The sequence below is a fragment of the Python bivittatus genome, unplaced genomic scaffold (assembly GCF_059951505.1).
Source record: "Python bivittatus isolate LINGU-HERP-01145 unplaced genomic scaffold, Pbiv_v1 ctg000340_np1212, whole genome shotgun sequence".
NCBI lineage: Eukaryota > Metazoa > Chordata > Lepidosauria > Squamata > Pythonidae > Python > Python bivittatus.
The window spans coordinates 9,995,123-10,016,220 of NW_028277056.1; the positions used below are offsets into that span (position 1 = coordinate 9,995,123).

Here is a 21,098-nt window from a genome sequence, read left to right on the forward strand (position 1 = left end):
TGACTAAGCTCTAAGAATCCTTTCCTCCCCAGAACCTTTTTTCTGCTGTGGAGACAGTGGCAGAAAGTCCCCACTGATGCCCTTCTTCTTCTCTAAGACTCATTACAGCTGTTTGAGGTCCTGTTTCTCTGTCTCTTTGGGGGAAATAAGGGAGAGAACCCAGAGGGAGAGTTTTAGCATGGTTCTCATGCAAGTTGGTGGACGTTGAAGGCATGACTGAACCACCAGTTAGTTAGGGTCAAGCTACATGTGACCTAACAGTAGCTGGGAGCTAACCCTATCCTAATATAGCCAGTGAGCACATACAAACTCAGAAACACACTTGTTTCTAGTTTTACACAAACATAAACTATCTGGGGCCTTTCAGTTATTTTGGAGCACATGATACTTGACTACTGGACATGTTGTCTTATGAGGTCTGATAGAGTTTCCAGAAGGGGTGTGTATGAAGCAAACTTACCGTTCCCACCAATCCAGCCCTAAGCTTAGAACAAAACTGCCCCGCTCAGAATGTTCCCCTTGGATTGTGTTGAGAGACTATATTCCAATGGAACAGGATTCAAAAGGTTTCAAGTCATCTGGGATGTGGGCCAATGAGAACTAAAAACAAACTTCTGTTCCGTTATTTTTCAGCTTAAGAAAAGAGTAGCTGGGGTGGCTGGTTATGGTGAATGCCTACTGAACCCTCAAAATTCAGAAAAAATGACAAAGGAGATGATTTTTCATTTTTAAAACTTCCCATAGCAAACAGTGGAAACAATAATAAACAATAATTTTGGTAGCTTGCTGAATAATAATTTAATTTTAATCACCCCCTGGGCTATTTTGGACAATGAAGACAACAGCAGCAGCAACAGTTGCAGCAGCACATTTGTTAAAATCCAACAGAAACTCACAAGATACTCAGCAAGCTTTATAAAATTATTCTTCAGGCTGGATATTTATTTATTTGCTTTTTAAAAAGATAACAAAGGTGTTTGGGAATGTCACTAAAAAGCCTCAGTGGGATCAGATGTCCAAGTTCAGAAATACTGAAAAAGTAACTTCCAGAGTTACTGGAAAAACTGGATAGACACAGATAGACTCCAGAGATTGCATTGATGTGAAAGTAGGTTGCCTCCCCAAATCCCAAAGTGGGATAATAATGTAACTGACTGATCTTGAAAAGCTAAATTGGCTCCAGTCCAGTTAGTGCTTAGATAGGAGACCACTTTGAAACATCTGGATCAATCAGAAAAAACATCCTGGGGAAAGACAACGGCCAATCACTTCTTATCCTACTAAGAAAAGATGGATGTTTCCATCTCAGTTATCAAGAATCAGGTTGACTTTAAGGCAACTTTACAGAACCCTGTAGGTTTATAATGAATACGGTTAAAACTAATCATCATAAAGTGCTAACGTACTTCTCATTTTTGTAAATACATCTAATTCTGAACTTGGTTTGGAGACAGCACTGTTTTTTCACACTGACACACAATTTATTTAATCAAATTTAACCCTAACCCTCCCCTAAGAGAATGAGAGCTTTCCATGCAAATTTACACCCACTGTAATCACAGCATATGAGAAGCTCAATTGATTACACAATGGAGAATTTATTTAACAGCAATTCATCAAAATTGTTCAGATCTTATCTCCTTCACGGGGCTTCACAAAGGCATCCCAGCAATTCTTTATGCCACCTTTATAATTTAATTAATCATATCTCCAGTCTTCTTGAGGAAAGTACCTGAATCTAATATGGCCTGTGGTTAAGGAAGATGTACTCCTACATACAGTATCTGGAGGACATTACTGTTAGGAAGAGATCAATTAGGTCACCTAACAATATCCAAACCAAAGATTAGTTAGAAAGACTAGTTAGGAGAAACAATCAAAATAAGCTATGCTGTTGACATTAATAGTAAGCTAGGTTTACACTTGTTAAACCATGCCTACTTGAGTGAGCCACAACTGCCTGGAATGATACATTGTGATATAATCCATTGTTACCAAATCACAATAATTATGATATACATTAAGATGCAAACCGAAAATCAGACAATATTTAGGAGTGGGAGTGAACCCAGCCAAATAATAGGAAAAAGAAAGTTGTGGCTCTGATACATCCTTCATAATATGTACCTACATCAGGTGGGCCCTGACTCAGTTAACTTTTCAGAAAGCAATAAAAACATGTCTGTTTCAGTGGATTCTTAGGGTCTGACGGACTGGTCATTTATCTTCTGTGGGGTTACAGTACATATTCCTATAGGTGTTCCTCAGTTATGCTGTGTTCCTCAGAAAGTTATGCTGTGACATTGTTATGCTTTAGTTTTTAATCTTATTATTGTTTTGGAGGTCTGTAAGCTGCTCAGAGTCAGATGTGATTGAAGTGTCATATAAGCCTAGTAAAATAAAAATGAAATAAACTGTTAACAGATCTCACCCTGAGTACAGTGTCCAGTTCTAGATGACATACTTTAAGATGAGTCAGAGATGCAAAGAAGGGCAGTGAGACTAAACATTGGATTAGAAACTAAGTCCTAAGAAGAAAGGCTGAAGGATCTGAGAGTGCTTAACCCAAGGAAGAGAAGATGGAGGTTGGATAGCATTCTTCAATTGTCTAAAAAGATGTCGCACAGAAAGTCAAGACTTGTTCTCTGCTATTTCAGAGTGCAGGATGTGACATCGTGGATTCAAGTTACAGAAAAACAGATTCTGATTGAAAGTTAGGAAAACAGGGATAGCAGTTGAACTGTAATGACCCAGAGTGGTGATCATTAAAATTGGATGAGTTGAAGCATTTTCTGGTGACCAGAAAGATGGATGATTCCAAGCTGAGGTTGGAGATCCTTCTGTTGCACATCCATTGAGCAAGGGGTTGACCTCAGTAGCTCCCTCATACTCTCAGATTCTATGAGCTAATGACTGAATTCCAGAAAAGCCTTTTCCAGGGTACCAGAAACTAATTATTCCCCATCAATGAAATTGAAATCCTACCTCTGGTCCAAATGCCAATATTGTATAGTAGGGGGTCTCATTCTTCTAAAAAGAATTTATGACCAGGATACTGAGTTGTGCATACAGGACATATTCACCAGAGTAGACTTCCCAACCTTCCTTCTAAATATTTTTGGAACTTCAAGCTGCATAACTCCAAAACTGCTGATTGGGAATTTGATGAGTTCTACTGTATAATGTAAAAACCAAGCTTTGGAAAACGATTGTGGGGAAAATGCAATAGGAATGGAAATCAGCAACGTATTTGTTTTTACATGCTTTTTAGACCATTGCAATCTTGTGATCCTAGGTGGTTTACAAAAATAAAACATCCACAATGTGACAACATAAACTACTAAATCATAACCCCTTCGAATTATCATTAATTTAAAACAAAAACAATTATCCCAGTGACAATCAGCAATCCAAATGGTTCTATGTTAATTAACTAATTTTAAAAGCCCTCTGGAAGGGCTCCATTTTGATCAACTTCCAGAAAGCCAGCAGGGTCCTGTGGAAGGCTATTCCATAAAGCAGGGGCTACAATGGAGAAGCACCTTCTCCTGGCATTGCCCCCAATCCCCCCAGTTTCACAGTAGTGGGTGACTATCAACCATTTTTGTCCATATAGCTTGTATTGGCTGGATTGATTCTGGTTGTAGGAAGCAGAATGTACTTTAAGCTGGAATTATGGCTTTCCTAAAATGCTCCTGGAACCCAATACATTGTTGTGTGAGTTGAACTGTAAAGTGCCATTCAAATTATTTCCTGGGGAGGGGGAGCAGTAATTTAATGGGGGGGGGGGGAAGGCTGGAAGGAGAGCATGTAATGTTAACTACAGCAGGTACAGCAGAAAGTACTCTAAATAACTTTTTCCCCAGCCCCTAATAAGATACAAAGTATTTCACTCTCCCTGCACTGCCAAATTCCTCTCTTTGGGGCAAGGTGTTTGGCAGAGAAGAGAGTCAGTGTGGTGTAGTGGTTAAGGCATCAGGCTAAAAACTGGGAGACTGTGAGTTCTAGTCCCACCTTAGGCACAAAGCCAGCTGGGTGACCTTGGGCTGGTCACTCTCAGGCAATGGCAACCCCCTTCTGAAATCTTGCCAAGAACTTCAGGGACTTGTTGAAGGTCTATCTATCATCTCTCTCTCTCTCTCTCTCTCTCTCTCTCTCTCTCTCTCTCTCTCTCTCTCTCTCTCTCTCTCTCCCCTTCCCCTCTCACTGGGGGAAGGCCAGGCCAAAGCGGTCCCAGTGGTGGTAGGAGCATTTGGGGCTCTGACTCCTAATCTGGGACAGTGGCTCCAACAGGTCCCAGGAACAACATCAGAGCTCTCAGAAAAGCACAGTGCTAGGAACAGCTAAGATACTGTGCAGAACCCTCAAGCTCCCTGGCCTCTGGTAGAGGACTCAAGATTAAGGAAGACACATACCACCCATAGGGGTGAGAGGGGAGATGATAGATAGATAGATAGATAGATAGATAGATAGATAGATAGATAGATAGATAGATAGATAGATAGATAAGAGAGAGAGAGATAGCAGACAAGAGGGCAAGGGAAATTTAGCAGTGCAGAGTAGAGGTTCAGGTGTTGGTTTGGTACGCATCTCCATCTGATATGAAGGTCATTAGATGATCTTTGGTCAGTCATGCTCTTTCCATAACTGTAGCAAACTGCTGTGGTCAGGCAGGATAAAATGAAGGCAGAGCACCTTGAGTTCATCAGGTAGGAGTGAGCCAAGCTTTTGGGCCCAGGGGACATTATTTAATACTGGGAGGGGATCAAGGGTTACAGTGGTTAGAACAACGAACAAATGGAGGACTTCTGATCCACTTCCCTCTGTGATTTTTTTGGAGTGGGTGGTAGAACTCTACCCAGATAGGTATGTTTCATCAATAAGAGCCTAAGCATATCAATTTCTTTGAGTTTTTCGTCAAGTCAGTGGGAAATTGCATGACTAATTTCAGTATTTTAGCCTGGCAATTGGTGATCTGAGTTTGAAGGAGTGGGAGACACAGAAAAAAGGGACTGGGGATATACATGATCTACTGTATCCTGTCCTAGTGGATGGGTAGGATATAAAGATAATAAATGGATAAAATAAGATAAGTTCAGGCAAGAGATGGAGAAAATCAGGGAACAATTTCTCAGCTTTGGAAACCAAAACTATAGCCTTCCTAAGGCTTGCCAATTGCTCTTGGATGTGATGGAAAATGAAAGAAAACTTGAGTCTCTCCACTCCACTAAAATTGCCAGTCAGTCACTTTCAGGTGCAACAGTCTCCAATTTTTTTTTTTAAAAGATAATCAATCCCCCCACAAGGTATTAATTTGCTGCTGATTTAATAAGTTTTTTTTAAAACTAAAAACCTAATATAGCTTAACAAGTTACAGTTATTTCAAATCCATCTTGGGCATGACTACAGCTTCCATCACCCATTGAGGATGATGGGAATTGTAATGAAACAGAGCTTTAGAGTACTGATTTGGGAAAACCTGGGCTTAATTAAGATTCAAGGGGGAGGAAGAGGAGGGCAGGAGAAAGAAATTTGAAATAGGCATTTAAGGTGAACAGTTAAATAAAGGAACTAACTAGCTGGAGGGCTGGTTCCCAGAGGGCCAGGAAGTCCACTCATTTTTCAGGAGACAGAAATGAGAATGTATGCATTAAATTTAATTTCTACCCCTTTGGAGAGCAGCCATGACTTGAGACTGCAGCTGGGCTAATTCAGAGCCTGTAGTGGAATCCTTTAACCAACAGAGGGTATTAGAGTGAAGGAAAATCCAGGAGTTCTCTCATCTCACGATCCTATTTTTATAGGAACCCCTTTGTCCTTCTCCATTAAATGCTTTTAGGCATAGAAGATAATTGCAGAAGTGCTTCTCATTTTATATCCTGTATATAAGCCACCCCATCTATGGCAAATTGTCCTTAATATGCAAAGAAAAAGCAGAGATCAGCAGAGACAATGGGTAATTTTTCTTCCCACCTCTTGCTGAGTGGGAGGTACTCTGTGCAGTCAGGACTGGTCTTGTCTCTTTGTCTTTACACCGTTGAACTGAGTATAGAGGTATTAGTTCTCTGGGAGCAAAATTTGCAAAATCTGCCAGAGTATTTGCACTCCCAGCATGGACATCTGTTCTCCTCTCAACAAAAATCCAGAGTAAAAAGAGAAATGCTTGTGGAACATATGTCCAAAGAAGAATATTTGCTTTGGGAAGTTGTCTACACAGAGGGGTAGTTATACCAAAACTGGAAAGCTTATGTTTGGAAAATATAAGTCTGCATCAAAGAAATAGATGTCACAGTGAACATCAGGAACATTTATCCTAAAAAGGTTCTCAGAGAATTCACATTCACTAACCTAATATGGAAAACTATATACAGAAGCTCTACATATAATGAAAGCTGCAAATGAAAATGGATTTGGCTTTTTTAAGCAGAACATTTATTTTTTGAAAAGAAAAAAAAAACTGTACAAACCTGGTGGATCAGAATATTGATCCTACTGATGTGAACAGTAAAAGAAATGATTGACTGAATCAACAAATTCCTAGAGTCTGAACTCCTGAATACAGTAGTCCCCAGTAGTCAATAGTCAGAATTACTCTCGTTTATTCATACAGATTCCTAAAACATGGCCAGTCTGTCTTTTGATTATTCTCCACACTGGCTGTGTTGGATCTCTGGTAGTCTTCTTGTTTTGGACCTTGGATGGGAGTTTGACTGCCCTTGCTACCTTTTTGCCATTATAAGTGCTTTCTGTGTTCCTGATCTTGGCTTAACAGACTATGTTTTCTGTTTGTACTGTTTGGATAGGGCAAGGGAGTTGTTTGGAAGAATCCACAGTGTCTTTTTCTTGTGCTGTATGGAGAGAAGTTAAGGGGAGAGGGCACCAGGTCCCCTTTTAATGATTCAGTTGGAAGTTGTTTGGAGAGAGAGTTCAAAGCTGACATGCTCAAACAGGTGATAAAAATGCACACCTCCCCTTCAATGACTGAGGGAACTGAAATATATAGCCCATTCTAAGTTGGACCTTGGCTCAGTTTTCCTTAGTGCCCCTCGCCTAGTCTCCAAACTCTTTGGTCCACTGCTGAAGAGATAAGAGATTACAATATGATATTTCCTCAGGAATCTTGGTTTTGGTCTTCCAGGTCTGCAACTCTAGTAATAGCTGATGTAGGACAAAAAGCAACTTTTGCCCCGGGACTTCAGGGGTGAATTGCTTTCTGTCCCATACCAACTATTCCAGGAGATGCAACAGACGTTTGAAACTGCCGACTGAACAGAACACAACAGTGTGCTTTCATCAGAGTCAATGGACACATCCAGTTTTTATTCATCCTTAAGCTTTTGCGAGAGCAGCACAGTAATGCAAACAAGCATCAAATCATTTACAAACGGAAAATGCTGCCGTGGGCTTTCATTGTGCAGTTTTCTCATAATCATGCAGATAGGTGGCTTGGTAGACCCAGGGGCTAATTGCATTTGCTCTGAACCAGTATCAAGCCATTCTGGCTGGCCTAGAACATGTTAGAAGATGCTTGTAGGAAACAGCAACCCACGCAACGCAAGTAAGTAAATATATAACTCTGCACAGGCGTATGCACGTTGTTCTGCTTTTGTTCGCCCTCGCTTTGAAGCTGACAACTGGCAAAGTTTTGTGTGGAGCCCTGGCCTCATCTGTTTGACAATCTTCTGCTGCAGCTTGGCAGTGCCATCAATTAACATCAAAAGAGCACAACGTTAATGATAGGGGGGCCTCTGTGACCTGCTGGTATGACTTAAACAGCAGGTTTCTTTAAGAACTGGCATGACTCACTCCTTTACGACACTCTGTACTATCTATATATAAGCACTTCGTTCCAATTCACATTTTTTCTGCATTGTTTTGTTTTAGCTTCCAGTCACTTCAGTATTGGCTTGAATAGATTCATGAGCCAGCTGCCAAACATAACTTAGAGATATGATTTATCTTTGGGAGAAGTTATTTTCTACCAGTTGATTACAGGATAAAAAACGGGTCTGTGTTCCTAGACTTTACAAGATAACCTATGGTATTTGAATTCAGTGGAAGACTTCATGCTGTTATGGAGACTCTAAGAATTAGTGCTTTTCTCCTTTTCCTGACAGGACTCCAATCTTTGACCACTAGGAATACAATGCAGTGTTTTTTATCCTTGCACCTTGGAAAGATTTTCTGATAGCTGTGTAGGGTTGCTGCTGGGCACCCCCTCCTCCCCGACAAAGTTTTGGGAGATTATATTTCTGATGCCAGCTTTAAGACCAAGCCCAGGATTCAACCCTTGATGCCTCCAAGCCAAAGTTATTCTTGGGGTCCCCAAATTCTTCTTTTTCACAAAGGCTGAACTCTTACAAGATGGCAATCTGAACAATCTTGCAAGATGTTAGTGTTCTTACTTGCGTGAGAAGACTAAAATCTTATAATACCAGATATTTTTTCCACATTTTAGATTTGGGGTAAATGGTGTCACCTGGCCATTGCATGAAATTGTGTGATGATAACCGTTATTCAGAAAGATTCCAACTGCTCTAAGTCAAGTTGGGGGACATTTTCTTCTGCTTCAACTTGCCTTGGGCTCCGTTAATTAGTTCTGTAAAGGAGAGTTGGAGAAAGATGATGGAGACCCTTAATCCAATCATCTGAAGCAAACGGGGGAAGCAGGAATGCCTTGGAGAAATGAGTGTGGTTTGGATAATGCTTGCAGGTTCAGATACAAATATCTAGACATCTAAACTGCCCCACAGATCAGAGATTCAGAGGTGAGCATATTCTTTGCAGCTAGGCTGCCCTTTCTAATTTTTACCAGTATTTTAGCCACTGAGTGCAAGATATAGCAGGTTCAGAATCGAAGGGCAATTTCCATCCTCCATTTGTTTTGCTTTTAGTAAAATGAATGCATTGTCTATTACATGCTTTAGCTGTAGTAAAATAGATGTATTAAATCTTATTTTAAAAAAACAGCAGAAAATTGCACTAGTGATTTCAAGGGTTCAATCTTGGGGCTTGATAGGCCATCAGAAAAGGACTGGAGACTATTTACATTATTTGTGCCATAGGCTGCACACCATTAATCTTAGCAGGGCAAGGAGGCGACATCAAGCTATCAACTGGTTTCCCACAATGCAGATTGTGGGAACTTTAAATGGTTACTAGAAACAGCCTTCTCATACTGTTCAGTGTTATTGTTGCCATACAATGTATTTTGGCCATGGTCCCTTCAGAGCTGAAGGCAGTCTTGGTTTTCAGATTATTTATTTATTTATTTATTTATTTATATATTTATTTATGTATTTCACTGCAACATTTTTGCGATGCAAAATGGACATTCTTTGTACCAACAGAACTGCTTCTGTAGCTGAATTATCAGTTTATGATGGATTCCGTTTGAGCCACCATTCTCTGAGACTTAATGCTATAGCTTTATTTGAGTGCCAAGATATTGCCCAAGGCTTGCATGGTTTGATCACATGGAGAAGGCTATTCTCTGACCATGGTTCCCAATGTTTCACTGCAAGCATTTTCCCTCATAAGCAAATCCCAATTCAACCAATAAGTGTGTCCTCCAACATAATTAATAAGCAATTTTACAAGCAAAGGGTGTCAGCAGCAGCAATGGTTCAGGACCAACATCTTTAAAAGGCTTACATTCCCTTCTGATACTACCACTTTGCATTTTATAAACAATTACATGTCTCATGAAGCTATTCATCTATGCCAAGAATTGGCAATTTATATTCTCCAGATATTTTGGATTATAAGTCCCATAAGCCTCAGGCAGCACAGCCAATGGCCAGGAAATAAGGAAGTTGGAGTTGCAAAAAATCATCATCTTTCTCTTTTTATGTCTACATCTAGTGTTCCCTTACACTTTCATTTTCTGATCATTTCATTATGACTACTCCTGTCAGCCATATTTTAACTCTACCACCTACAGGAAGCAATCCTGTGCTGTCCATCTCCCTGCCATTCCTAACACCAAAAGTACCCTTTGTACTTGACTGTGCCCTGTGTGGTCACATTCCCCTCTCCCTTCAAATCCCATATCTCAGACAGTGTGGCTGAGGTTCCTAAAAAGCAAGTGATGGACTGAGCATTCATAAAGTAGAAGAAGCATGAAAAGCTCGGGGCTCTGGCAGAACAGAAGCTTTCAGGACCTTGGAGAGCTCACAGAGATACAGCGCAGGCTTCATTCACTCTCACAAGTGATGTTATTCTAAGCACTTCTCCGTGGCCGATGGAGGATCTAAGAATACTAACATGACCAGGTCACCCTTCAGGGCTGCCTCTGCATCCATCTGACTAGACTTACCGAATGTGTGGCTTCTTCTGAAGCCATGGAAAATAAGGGGAAAATTGGTATGATGAAAAAAACAAATGAAAGCTAGCTGATTCATACCATTCCCCTAATGAAAGTGTGTTCCCTTGAAATGAATTGGGAGTTTGGTATAATAAAGTTTTGTTTTTTTCTCGCAGCAATTTTACCCCTCTTATTTTCTGTCTATTTGGTTGGTATGTTTCCTCTTGTTGCTCCTTTTCTGAAGCTGTATGTACTCTACTACGACTAAGAAACTGCAGAGGCTATGCAGATAGAATCTACAGATAAGAGAATGGCTACATTCTATAGTTGGAATGCTCTACAATTGCTTCTGAAGGGTTCCCCTAATGGGGATGATCATTCGTCCCTTGCTGGCTAATGACCCTGTCGACATGACAGACCCTTTTTAAATTCATCATTGCTTTTGCTTTAATGCTCTCTGCTTCGTTGACAAAGGTCACAGCATCCAAGCAACTACTGCTGCTGCATTTACTTGCCTTCATTCTTTATTATCCTTGCTTCTCCTTAATTAGGAATAAAGAGGCCACCAATGAATAAGCTTCAGACATTGACACTAGGGTGACGAGTAACAAGCATGGAAGCTGCAGGGCCACGGGAAACAATTGCATCATAGGGATGCTTAAAGTACAGCTGAGAGTAAATTAGCAGAATAAGTAATGGCAGGCAAAGAAAGGAAAGCAAAGAGTAGGCAGGAATGACATATAAAGAGTAAAATTTATAGTAATTGAATCACTTGGAAAACACTCATGGAAATTCCAAAAATAGCAACTAATGATCCTATCTACTGAATGGTGAATGATTAATTTCTAGTTACGAAGCAATTATGTTGTCTCTTCACTGTGCTGAGATATACAGTAAGCCCACAGTGAGTTTGATGATCAGCAGAGAGAAACAAATTTTGGATTAATAGCTTCAAAGGAAAGAGGATGCAATCTGCATTTCTTGTTGTGTCCAGGCTCTTTTCTTTTTTTTCTGGTGTACATGCAGCTGACTCAACTGGTCCGCAAAGGCGTGTGTGTGTGTGTGTGTGTGTGTGTATGAGAGACACTGACATCTTACTGGGACAGCACAAAGGCTATTGTGTTATACATTTTGCTGCACACTTGCTCCTATTGCACGGTAAGATTTTGCTCACAAAGGCTCATTTTATATGCACCCAGATCCCTCTACTTCCAAAGATAAAGGGAAGTTAATCACATGGATTTTTTTTTCTATTGCGTTATAACCCACTCATGGCATATATGAAATGTACATAGTATAGCTGGGAGTGTCTGCATTAGGAGGAAGGGATTCCCACAACACAAGGAAAAGATATACAGGAAGCCTGACAATCAGTTTAAGAAATTGCATATATGCTATGGTAAGTTAAGTATGGTAAGTTGGAAAATGGTCTTCCGATACACCGCTATTGCATTAGCTACTTGAACCAATACCAAACCATTTGCTTCCAATGGGCAGGTCGAGATCCATGACAGGGCTATGGTCTGTCCTAGGATAAGTTGCATCACTTATATGGAGAAAAAAAGAAAGCTTGTCAAAAATAGAAAAGTGGAGAGGGAGAAATGGGAAGAAAAGGAAAAACAGGAGACTAGATTTAGGCCACTTTTCCCTAGTCAGTGCCCTCTGAGTACTGGGATTCCTAAAATTTAGAATACTGCTATCCCAACACATCTGGAGGGTACCAGACTGAATAAGACCATCTGGATCTAGCTAGATAAAATAATAATAAGACTAATTCAGAATATAAATGCTTAAATATTTTTCTCTATTGCAGACCAATGCAAAGAAAGATTCTGAATCTTGAAAGATAGAAGTGTGCTAAATTGTTCTAAATAATATCTGTGAAATGTATGGCACTGTAGAAATACTAATGTTTAAGATCAGCATTTTTCCTCTTCTCTTTCCCCACCTATCACACAAAAATCCACTAAAACACAGATTACCTTAGAGTTTCTCCAGATGATCCCCTTCTTTTCCACAGGTTGACCAAACTGCTTGAACGGCTGGTTGCAGAAGAAGGCTTTCCATCTCCAACATGCATGCGAACCACAGTTGACGTGGTGAATGCACTGCGTACATTCCTCTCTGGCTTGGCAAGAATGATATACACCTTTGGTACAAACATGCAACCGAGTGCCACAGTGGCACTCAGGCTTACTGAAAAGCACATGGTGATAATCTTATAGTTGCTCCCAAAATAAATTGGTACAAAGGCCAGCCAGATGATGCAGGTGGTATACATAGTAAAGGCAATGTATTTGGCCTCATTGAAATTTGCAGGGACATTTCTGGTCTTGAATGCATAAAAGGTACAGCTTAAGATGAGTAAACCATTGTATCCAAGAGGGGTCACAACCCCCAAGTTGGTGGTGTTGCATATCAGGTACACTTCTCGGATACTTGGATAATCGTGCTTTATATCTGGGGGCTCCATAATGAACAGGGCAACGATGATGCCAAGCTGAACACATATCAGGATAAAAGCTATGACCAGCTGGGCACAAGCGCTCATGAACCGTGGCTTCTTGGTGCAGATTTTCTTCTTGCTGCCAGCCAGAATCCTTGCAATGCGGTTTGTTTTCGTCACTAGAGCTGAGTAACTCATAGCCGGGGAGAGACCGATGCCAATCCTTTGAAGGTAACAGTAGATCTGTTGGGGCTTTGCAATGAGGCAGAAGGTACACAGGTAACCCAGAAAGATTCCAGCCAAGATGATGTAACAGAGCTCTCGGCTAGAGGATTTGACAACTGGCGTGTCGCGGTACATGATGAATATGGCAGTGACAAATAAAGTGGCCAGGAGACCCAAGCAGGCGAAAACCACTGCAGCAATGGGTTCTGGATCACCCCATCGTAGATATTCAACTGGGATTAAATCGCAGCCTGGTATGGACAGGAATGAAGAAGACAATATTATTTATTTTTTGAGCAGCAGCTCTGGTTAAGGCAAGTAGACTCCTGTTCCTTGATACAATCACTGCTCCTTCTATTGCAATCTTTCTTCAATCAATCTAGCAGTTAAATATAGGTTTATTGAAATTTGTCTGAGCAGCTGGTAGGATCTGAATGAGGTTACCCGGGCTCAGAATTAAACAGAGTTAAACTTGGTTAATACTTGGTTAGGAGGCCACCAGTAAATACTGAACTAGTAGAATTGACTGGGGAGCTGAGAAAATATCTTGGGAAAAGGCAGTAGCAAACATTTTCTGTACTGTGCCAGGAAAACTACATGGGTTCATTAATGAAATCACTAGGAGTCGATCTGGACTCAAGGGAGACTTTACTTATTTAAATTTGGTCATCATTTCTTAGCCATATTAAAAAGTTGTTCCTAACAGAAGTTCTGATTTTGTTCTGGGTAAAAAATCTTCCTTCCTTCCTTCCTTCCTTCCTTCCTTCCTTCCTTCCTTCCTTCCTTCCTTCCTTCCTTCCTTCCTTCCTTCCTTCCTCCCTCCCTCCCTCCCTCCCTCCCTCCCTCCTTTCTTTCTTTCTTTCTTTCTTTCTTTCTTTCTTTCTTTCTTTCTTTCTTTCTTTCTTTCTTTCTTTCTTTCTTTCTCTCCAATTTGTACTTCATTTATTGCTTTAATTACTGTGTTTTTTATTTTTGTCTTGGCAATTTCTTGCAATAAAAAAGCAATGAAAAAAAACATTATAAAAATCTCTACCAGAAGCTGAGCCTAGGAAACCTGCACCCTCTGAAAATTAGTCCCAAATATATACAGCTGAGGTTTGGAAGCAGATCACCCACTTTCAGTGGCATTATTATATATTTTTTAAAACCTATATTGATGTCTCAGATTGGCATAACATGACTAATTTAAGTTTTTAGGGATGAAGTAAAAAAAGGGTGATGGGGCTAAAATTCTGACCTCAACTCTCTGGGGCCATCACAACATACTCCTGTGGTACCTACAGACCTTTCCCCAAATATAAGTCTATAAAGTCTCTGAGTAGCAACAATCAGCCAGCCTTGATAGAGCTTGGAAGATAAGTAGGATCAGACTTGGTATTTACATGCACTGGGAACCACCTGGGAATACCAGGGCCGTTGGCTTGATTGGGCAGTTCATAGAACAGGGCAAAGGCAAACTACTTCCATACTACTGTCAAGAAAAGAATATGGACATATCCATAAAGTCATCACAAGCAGAACTCAAAATCAAGAGAGGCTTTCTCTTTACAAAGAAAAGAAACCCACTTGTCAGTTCTGACTGCAGAATGGTTGCCCGTTCGTGACTTACAAAAAGGGTTGAGGAAACCTGTAGACGATAGGTCTACAAGACAGATTTTGCCATACTCATCAAAGCTTCATATTCTTAAGGGAATTATTTTAGTAAAGGAGCTGGTTTGGTGTAGTGGTTAAGGCACCAGGCTAGAAATTGGGAGATTGTGAGTTCTGGTCTTGCCTTACACATGATGCCAGTTGGGTGACCTTGGGCCAGTCCCTCTCTCTCAGCCCTAGGAAGACAGCAATGGCAAGGCACTTCTGAAATCTTGCCAAGAAAACTGCAGTCATCAGGAGTCAACACTGACTTGAAGGCACCCCCCAAAAAAGAAAGAAATCAGGACTCTTTGTCTCAATTCCATTTTAGTGGAGGAAGTTCCCACAATAGTATTAGATGACCAGACATTTTTCTAGCCACAGTTCCATTATCCTCCTGACAAATGCCATATTGGAATCATTTACTTCTTCTCTAACCTAATAGAGATCTCCTAGTCCAATAGCCTTCTTCTTGGCTGCTTATCTTCCCAGCCGCTCCTGAGTTGTTACTGATAAGGCTGGCATTTGATGACTCTTTTGAATCTTGTCATTGCCATAATTTTGCCCTCTCAGAGTGCTTTGATGAATCCTGAGAAATTGATTGGTATCTGGTTTTCTCCAAAGTTAATCCATTTTATCGTTTGCCAAACATTAAGCTACCTGAAGAAGTCTTAGGCCCTCACATTCATTTCATTGTATTTTCCTTTGTAATTTATAATGATAGGTCAGCCATCCTTCCTTTTAGTTATAGCCGACACATACTTTGCTAATTAACCTTGTCATAATTACCATATTCCACATTAATATTTAGCTTCCACCCTCTCCTCCTTTGTAGACTTATGGAAAGGATAATCCCTTTAGCTTTCCAGCTGATTAATCAAGCAACTACAGTAATAATATATTTAAATTTTAAAGTCTTCACATATGGCACCAGATGATTTGTTTCTTTCTTCCTAGAATAAACTGTTGACATTTATGCTGTCCTTAAATGTGCCTTGCAATGCAATTTCTCAGATGTTTTCTTTCTTTCAAAGCTTTTGAAAAAGGCTTTGGTTTTTCTACATTATTCTCAGGGCACTTGATAGATGCTTTTGAATTTCCCTTGGTGACGTTTTGGAGTGAACCTGATTGTTGGAAAAGGCAAAGACAGTTAATGCCAACATTGTTTTCTGTTATGTACTACTCTGAAGCTGCTGTAGTTATTCACTTTTCTTAATGTGGAAAACCCCAGTGGCTAGAGGTTCCTCATTATTACTTTCTTTGAGTGTTAATAGGAATATGGGAAGACAGGGAAGATGCAGATGACTGAACAGATGATTGTACAATGAAAGGTAGGGTTCCTATAGACATCTCTTGGCCCCCTTCTATGAGAGCTTGGCAAAGTCAGAAGCAATCAGACAAGCTTATTATGATAAAAAGGGACAGATGGCAATTCCTTTCAAACTGAAAGGTCTTGAGTCATTGCACCATGCAGGTAGGAGAAAGAGGTGTAATAAGTAAACCATAAATTCTGTATCAATAGGGCTTGCATTTAATATCTGGCAGTTGCTGGAATCCTTTCTTTATGGCTTCCTTAGTTGTGATAAAGTTACTTACTTGTCAGAGACCTGCATCCTGGCATCACTGCCTATCAGCCACTAAAAGCATGATATCTTGCAATTAAATGTGCAAGAATTCTACGCTCCACCTTTGAAAACTTCACTGAAATTCTCTTCTGTTTTGAAATACATTTTGAAAGCAAATTCCCTTTCATCAGAATGAGTAAGAAGTGGTAAAGAAATTTATAATAGCTATAAGTTTATAGAAAAGTACAGAACTTTGTAATCCTGCCCCTTCCCCAATGTTTATGGAGACATTTTGGCAACTGTTTTAGGAATAGTTGACCATAAAGCCCACTTCTATCTCTAGGGAAACCCTCTCTAAAATGTATTTATTTATGTAAATGTTGCTACATTTTTAGTCTTTATTCAGAAGGTCTTTAGAAAGCCTTTGGTCTTTCTTTACTTAGAAAATTCTTCTTTAGTCTTTCTGCATACTCCAAAACATTTTGGAAACAAGATCTTCCAAAAGAAATGCAGTAATAATGACTTGACTATGAAGAACAAATAAAACACATTCCAAACTCACAAAACCCCCTGGTAATTCCTTTAGGCCAATGGAAGTTGTATAATTATCACAAATTCTTGAGTTCTCCAGAATTCTTCCTTAGTTAATTGTTTTGGAGATCTTCCACATTCACCTTTAATTTGACTGGAGGTGAAATCCAGTGGCAAGGCAATAAAAACCGAGTTGGCAACTGAACTCACTCACTAGCCTTGGACAAGTCAGCCAAGATAAAAGTTTATTAGTATGCTAAAGGTAGGACTTTGCTGGCTTCCTTTTAGGGAACTTCTTGCTAGCTTTACAGTACTCAAGAGTTGAACTATGTTCCAAGAGAAGGAGGAGAAAAGAAACAGGTGGTGTCCTTATTTCACTCTGTCCAACCAGTTAGGGATTTTCTTTATGGTTATAATAACAAAATAGAGTATACAGTATGTAATCTGGAGGTCCTCCTAGACTCACGACTCCTGTTCGAAGAGCAGGTGGCAGTCGTGGCTAGGAGGGCCTTTGCACAACTTTGTGTTGTGTGTCAGTTACACCCCTTCTTGGATCAGGAAGCCCTCCACGCGAGGGCTCTTGCCCTCGTCACCTCCTGGTTGGATCACTGCAATGCTCTCTATGTGGGTCTACCCTTGAAGAGTATCCGGAAGCTACAGCTGGCACAAAATGCAGCAACGCGGACAGTTTTGAATGCCCCCAGGGAGGGCACATATAACTCCTCTGTTACGTGAGCTGCATTGGTTTCCCCTTTGCTTCCAGGTCCAATTCAAGGTGTTGGTTATTACCTTTAAAGCCCTTCATGGCACAAGACCAGGTTATCTGAGGAGCCATCTCGCCCCTGTTATATCAGCCCGCCCCACTCAGTCCGGCAGAAGGGGCACGTTGCAGACCCCACCAGTCATGGAATTTTGACTGGTGGGATCTAGGAAGAGGGCCTTTCTGCCATGGCCCCAGCTTTGTGGAACAACTTACCACCTGAGGTGTGACGTGCCCCCACTCTCATGGCCTTCAGGAAGAGTATGAAATCTTGGCTATGCCAGGTGGCCTGGGGGCCTGATGGGGGCTTGCATTGTTGGAACTGGTTGATGGGGTAATCAATTCTGCCCCCCCCATCATCTTGAATTGTATATACAGATTGTATAGACAGACCCAGTGCGTAACTTGGGGGTCCTCCTGGATTCACGACTCCTGCTCGAAGAGCAGGTGGCAGCTGTGGCCAGGAGGGCTTTTGCACAGCTTCGGGTTGTGCCCCAGTTACGCCCTTTCCTGGATCGGGATGCCTTGCGAACAGTCACCCATGCCCTCGTTATCTCCCAGATAGACTACTGGAATGCGCTCTACATGGGGCTACCCTTGAAGAATATCCGGAAGCTGCAGCTGGTCCAGAATGCGGCCGCGCAGGCGATTTTTGGGGCCCGAAGAAGGACCCATATAACACTTCTGCTCCGTGAGCTGCATTGGGTGCCAGTTTGCTTCCGGGTCCAATTCAAGGTGTTGGTTATCACCTTTAAAGCCCTACATGGCATGGGGCCAGGCTACCTGAAGGACCGCCTCGCCCCCACGATCTCTACCCGTCCCACCCGATCTCACAGAGAGGGCATGCTCCGGATCCCCGTGGTAAAAGAACTTCGACTAGCGGGGTCCAGAAGGCGGGCCTTCTCTGCTGTGGCCCCTGCCCTTTGGAACATCTTGCCCCCGGAGGTGAGACAGGCCCCCTCACTCCAGGCCTTTCGGAAGGACTTAAAGACATGGCTCTGCTATATGGCCTGGGGCAGGGAGGGAAGAAATCAGAATTGGGGTTGGCTGGCCTCTTAGTGGTATGCTGTGGCCCCAGCGGCCTCTTGGATTTCTTAGCTTTTTATCTTTTTAATGTTTGGTTTTATAACTTTTAACTGTATTCATGTTTTTTAGTATGTTGTAAGCCGCCCAGAGTCCCCCATTGTGGGGAGATGGGCGGGGACAAATTAAATAAATAAATAAAATAAAATAAAATAAATATAGTCTTTTTATATAGTATTATTTTTTTAGCTAATTTAATATGGATATTTATATTTTTACTGTTTGATTTTAATTGTGAGTTGCCCAGAGTCACCCTCTGGGGGAGATGGGCAGCATATAAATTCAATAAATAAATAAATAAATAAATGTTGGGTTATCAGCATTCTGTCCATCCATCCATCCATCCATCCATCCATCATCTGCTTTTCTGTTCTGTCATCTCAAAAATCAAGCCACCAGCGTATCTAAAGGACATTTAATAAGAATTAAAAATGCCTGCCCAGAAGGAAGAGTAATCAAAGGCTGATGAAATTAATAACACTGACTCTCTCCTTGTATTCTTCAAAGCTGCTGAAATTAACAGTTTCTTTTACCTACTGCACTAGTCACAAAGACTGTGAGCTGGCCTTATTTTCCTCCTACAAGAAGAGTTCAAAAATGGTAATAAATCAAGAAAAGAATCAATCAGGAGGAAGAGACAAAAAGAAGGGATAATCAGTATACAGAAAACATTGCCTTCCCAGCAGGTGTGTAATCTTTCTAAATGCAATTTACTATCACTTTTAGCATAAATCTAACTAAAATGATGTTCCTTTGAATGCTTCAGAACCCTAGGAGTGAAGATTTAAAGAAAATGTCCATGAACAATAACATTACTATATATGTAGAATGTAATGGGCATTTATACTCACATTAAAAAAAACAAAAACAAAACCAACTCTGAACATTTACCAGTCTAAATGGGAACAGATGTGGATTATACTTTTTTTTTAAAAAAAAAAAACATATATGAGATGACAAAGGGATCTCTTCCAGTATTTGTTAATGTTTAAAAGCTCAGAGCGCTTATAGCATCACCAGGCTGTTTGCAAAAGAGTTCATCCCTTGTTTATCATTTTCTGGACTGTGTGATCAAGGGATATCATTTCATCTCATGGCATTCCAGGAAAAGCCAAAAAAGAATCTTCTAATCCACAAAGATGGGTAAAGTTACAATAAATATGCTGTTTTTTTAAAAAAAAAAACTGGAAAGAACTTACAGAGGATGCATTCATTAAAGATAGATAGATAGATAGATAGATAGATAGATAGATAGATAGATAGATAGATAGATAGATATAATGAGTTCATCCACTTGTATATTTAGAGGCAAATGCAATATCTCCCACTCCTATGAATGAATGAACAAACGAATGAATGAATGAATATATACATATTCAGGGTGGGGAGTGGGGGTGGGAAAGACCATTGACAGTGAATTTCATTTGTGGGTGGAATTCATTCCACCATAGATACTTCTGAAGTTAAACTGTCAAATCCATTGCCAGAGGAATTTTCCCATCCTTATCCACTTCTTATAATATTCTTTCAGATACAGAACTGCTGCTAAACCTAAATTGTGATTGATATCTCCCCAAAAATCTTGGGTGAAAGAATACAAATACCCTTTAAAAATGTTTTCTGTTTTGGCAATATTCCAAATTGGATCTTATCTCAATTAATTATTTCCATGCTGCCAGAAATAAGAAAAATCATTTTCGGGGAAGGGAAGGGAAGGGAAGGGAAGGGAAGGGAAGGGAAGGGAAGGGAAGGGAAGGGAAGGGAAGGGAAGGGAAGGGAAGGGAAGGGAAGGGAAGGGAGAGACAGAAGGTGGAGGGAGGGAGGAAGGAAAGGAAAGGAAAAAGAAAGAGAGAATTATACCACACATACATGAGCAAGGAGACCATATTGGTGATACCTTAGCATGGGTGACACACAAATAGGGGTTCTTTTCTGTGCATGTGGTGTCAGTATTTACATATGTGGTCCCCTAGCTGCTGCTTGAAGAAGTATTACCCAATAACAGGTAAACACTGTTGTGGATTCCACTCATCTCCTTTACCTCTAGAAACTTTGACAGAAACAAAAAGTACCAGAATAACATTGTGCTCAATATATGTTCCATGCACGTCCTTGCAGTCTCCAGGACAACTTCCTCTTGTGGCAAACAAGAACAGACTGGCTCTACAGCAATCTGAGATATGAGACATTTCAAGGACACCTGGGTAAGCCTTGTAAGATCCACCATGAAGGGTGTTTTGAATGAGGAAGCGTCTTTATCTCCATTCAGCCGCTAAATAGGGCTAAGAGCTTCCCCTTTTTTCCCAGGGGATAAGAGATGCCTGCTTCAGAGGAAAGAAAGAGAGCCTGGGGGGGGGGGGGAGCAGTGGGGGACAGGTAAGACTTTAAGAGAGGGGGCAGATTTTCCCTAAACTGCTTGCAGGCCAGACTGGAAACTTGTATATGAGGCTTGCAAGGTAGCAATTGCCTTACAGATTGACTTTAAAAGAAGAATGACTTTAAAAGACAGCCTAAGCCTTGATGGCTGATGGAGAGCAATCCGATTTTTATGCA

At 40.7% G+C, this 21,098-nt stretch overlaps 1 protein-coding gene across 1 annotated transcript in view; it reads right to left on the reverse strand.

Moving 5' to 3' along the window:
- Positions 1–21,098, reverse strand: part of GRM5 (glutamate metabotropic receptor 5) — a 206,414-nt gene that overhangs the window by 19,779 nt on the left and 165,537 nt on the right. The window contains exon 7 of the mRNA XM_088140844.1: positions 12,289–13,228. Coding sequence (XP_087996970.1) covers positions 12,289–13,228 — 940 coding nt within the window. The remainder of the gene's footprint in view (positions 1–12,288; positions 13,229–21,098) is intronic.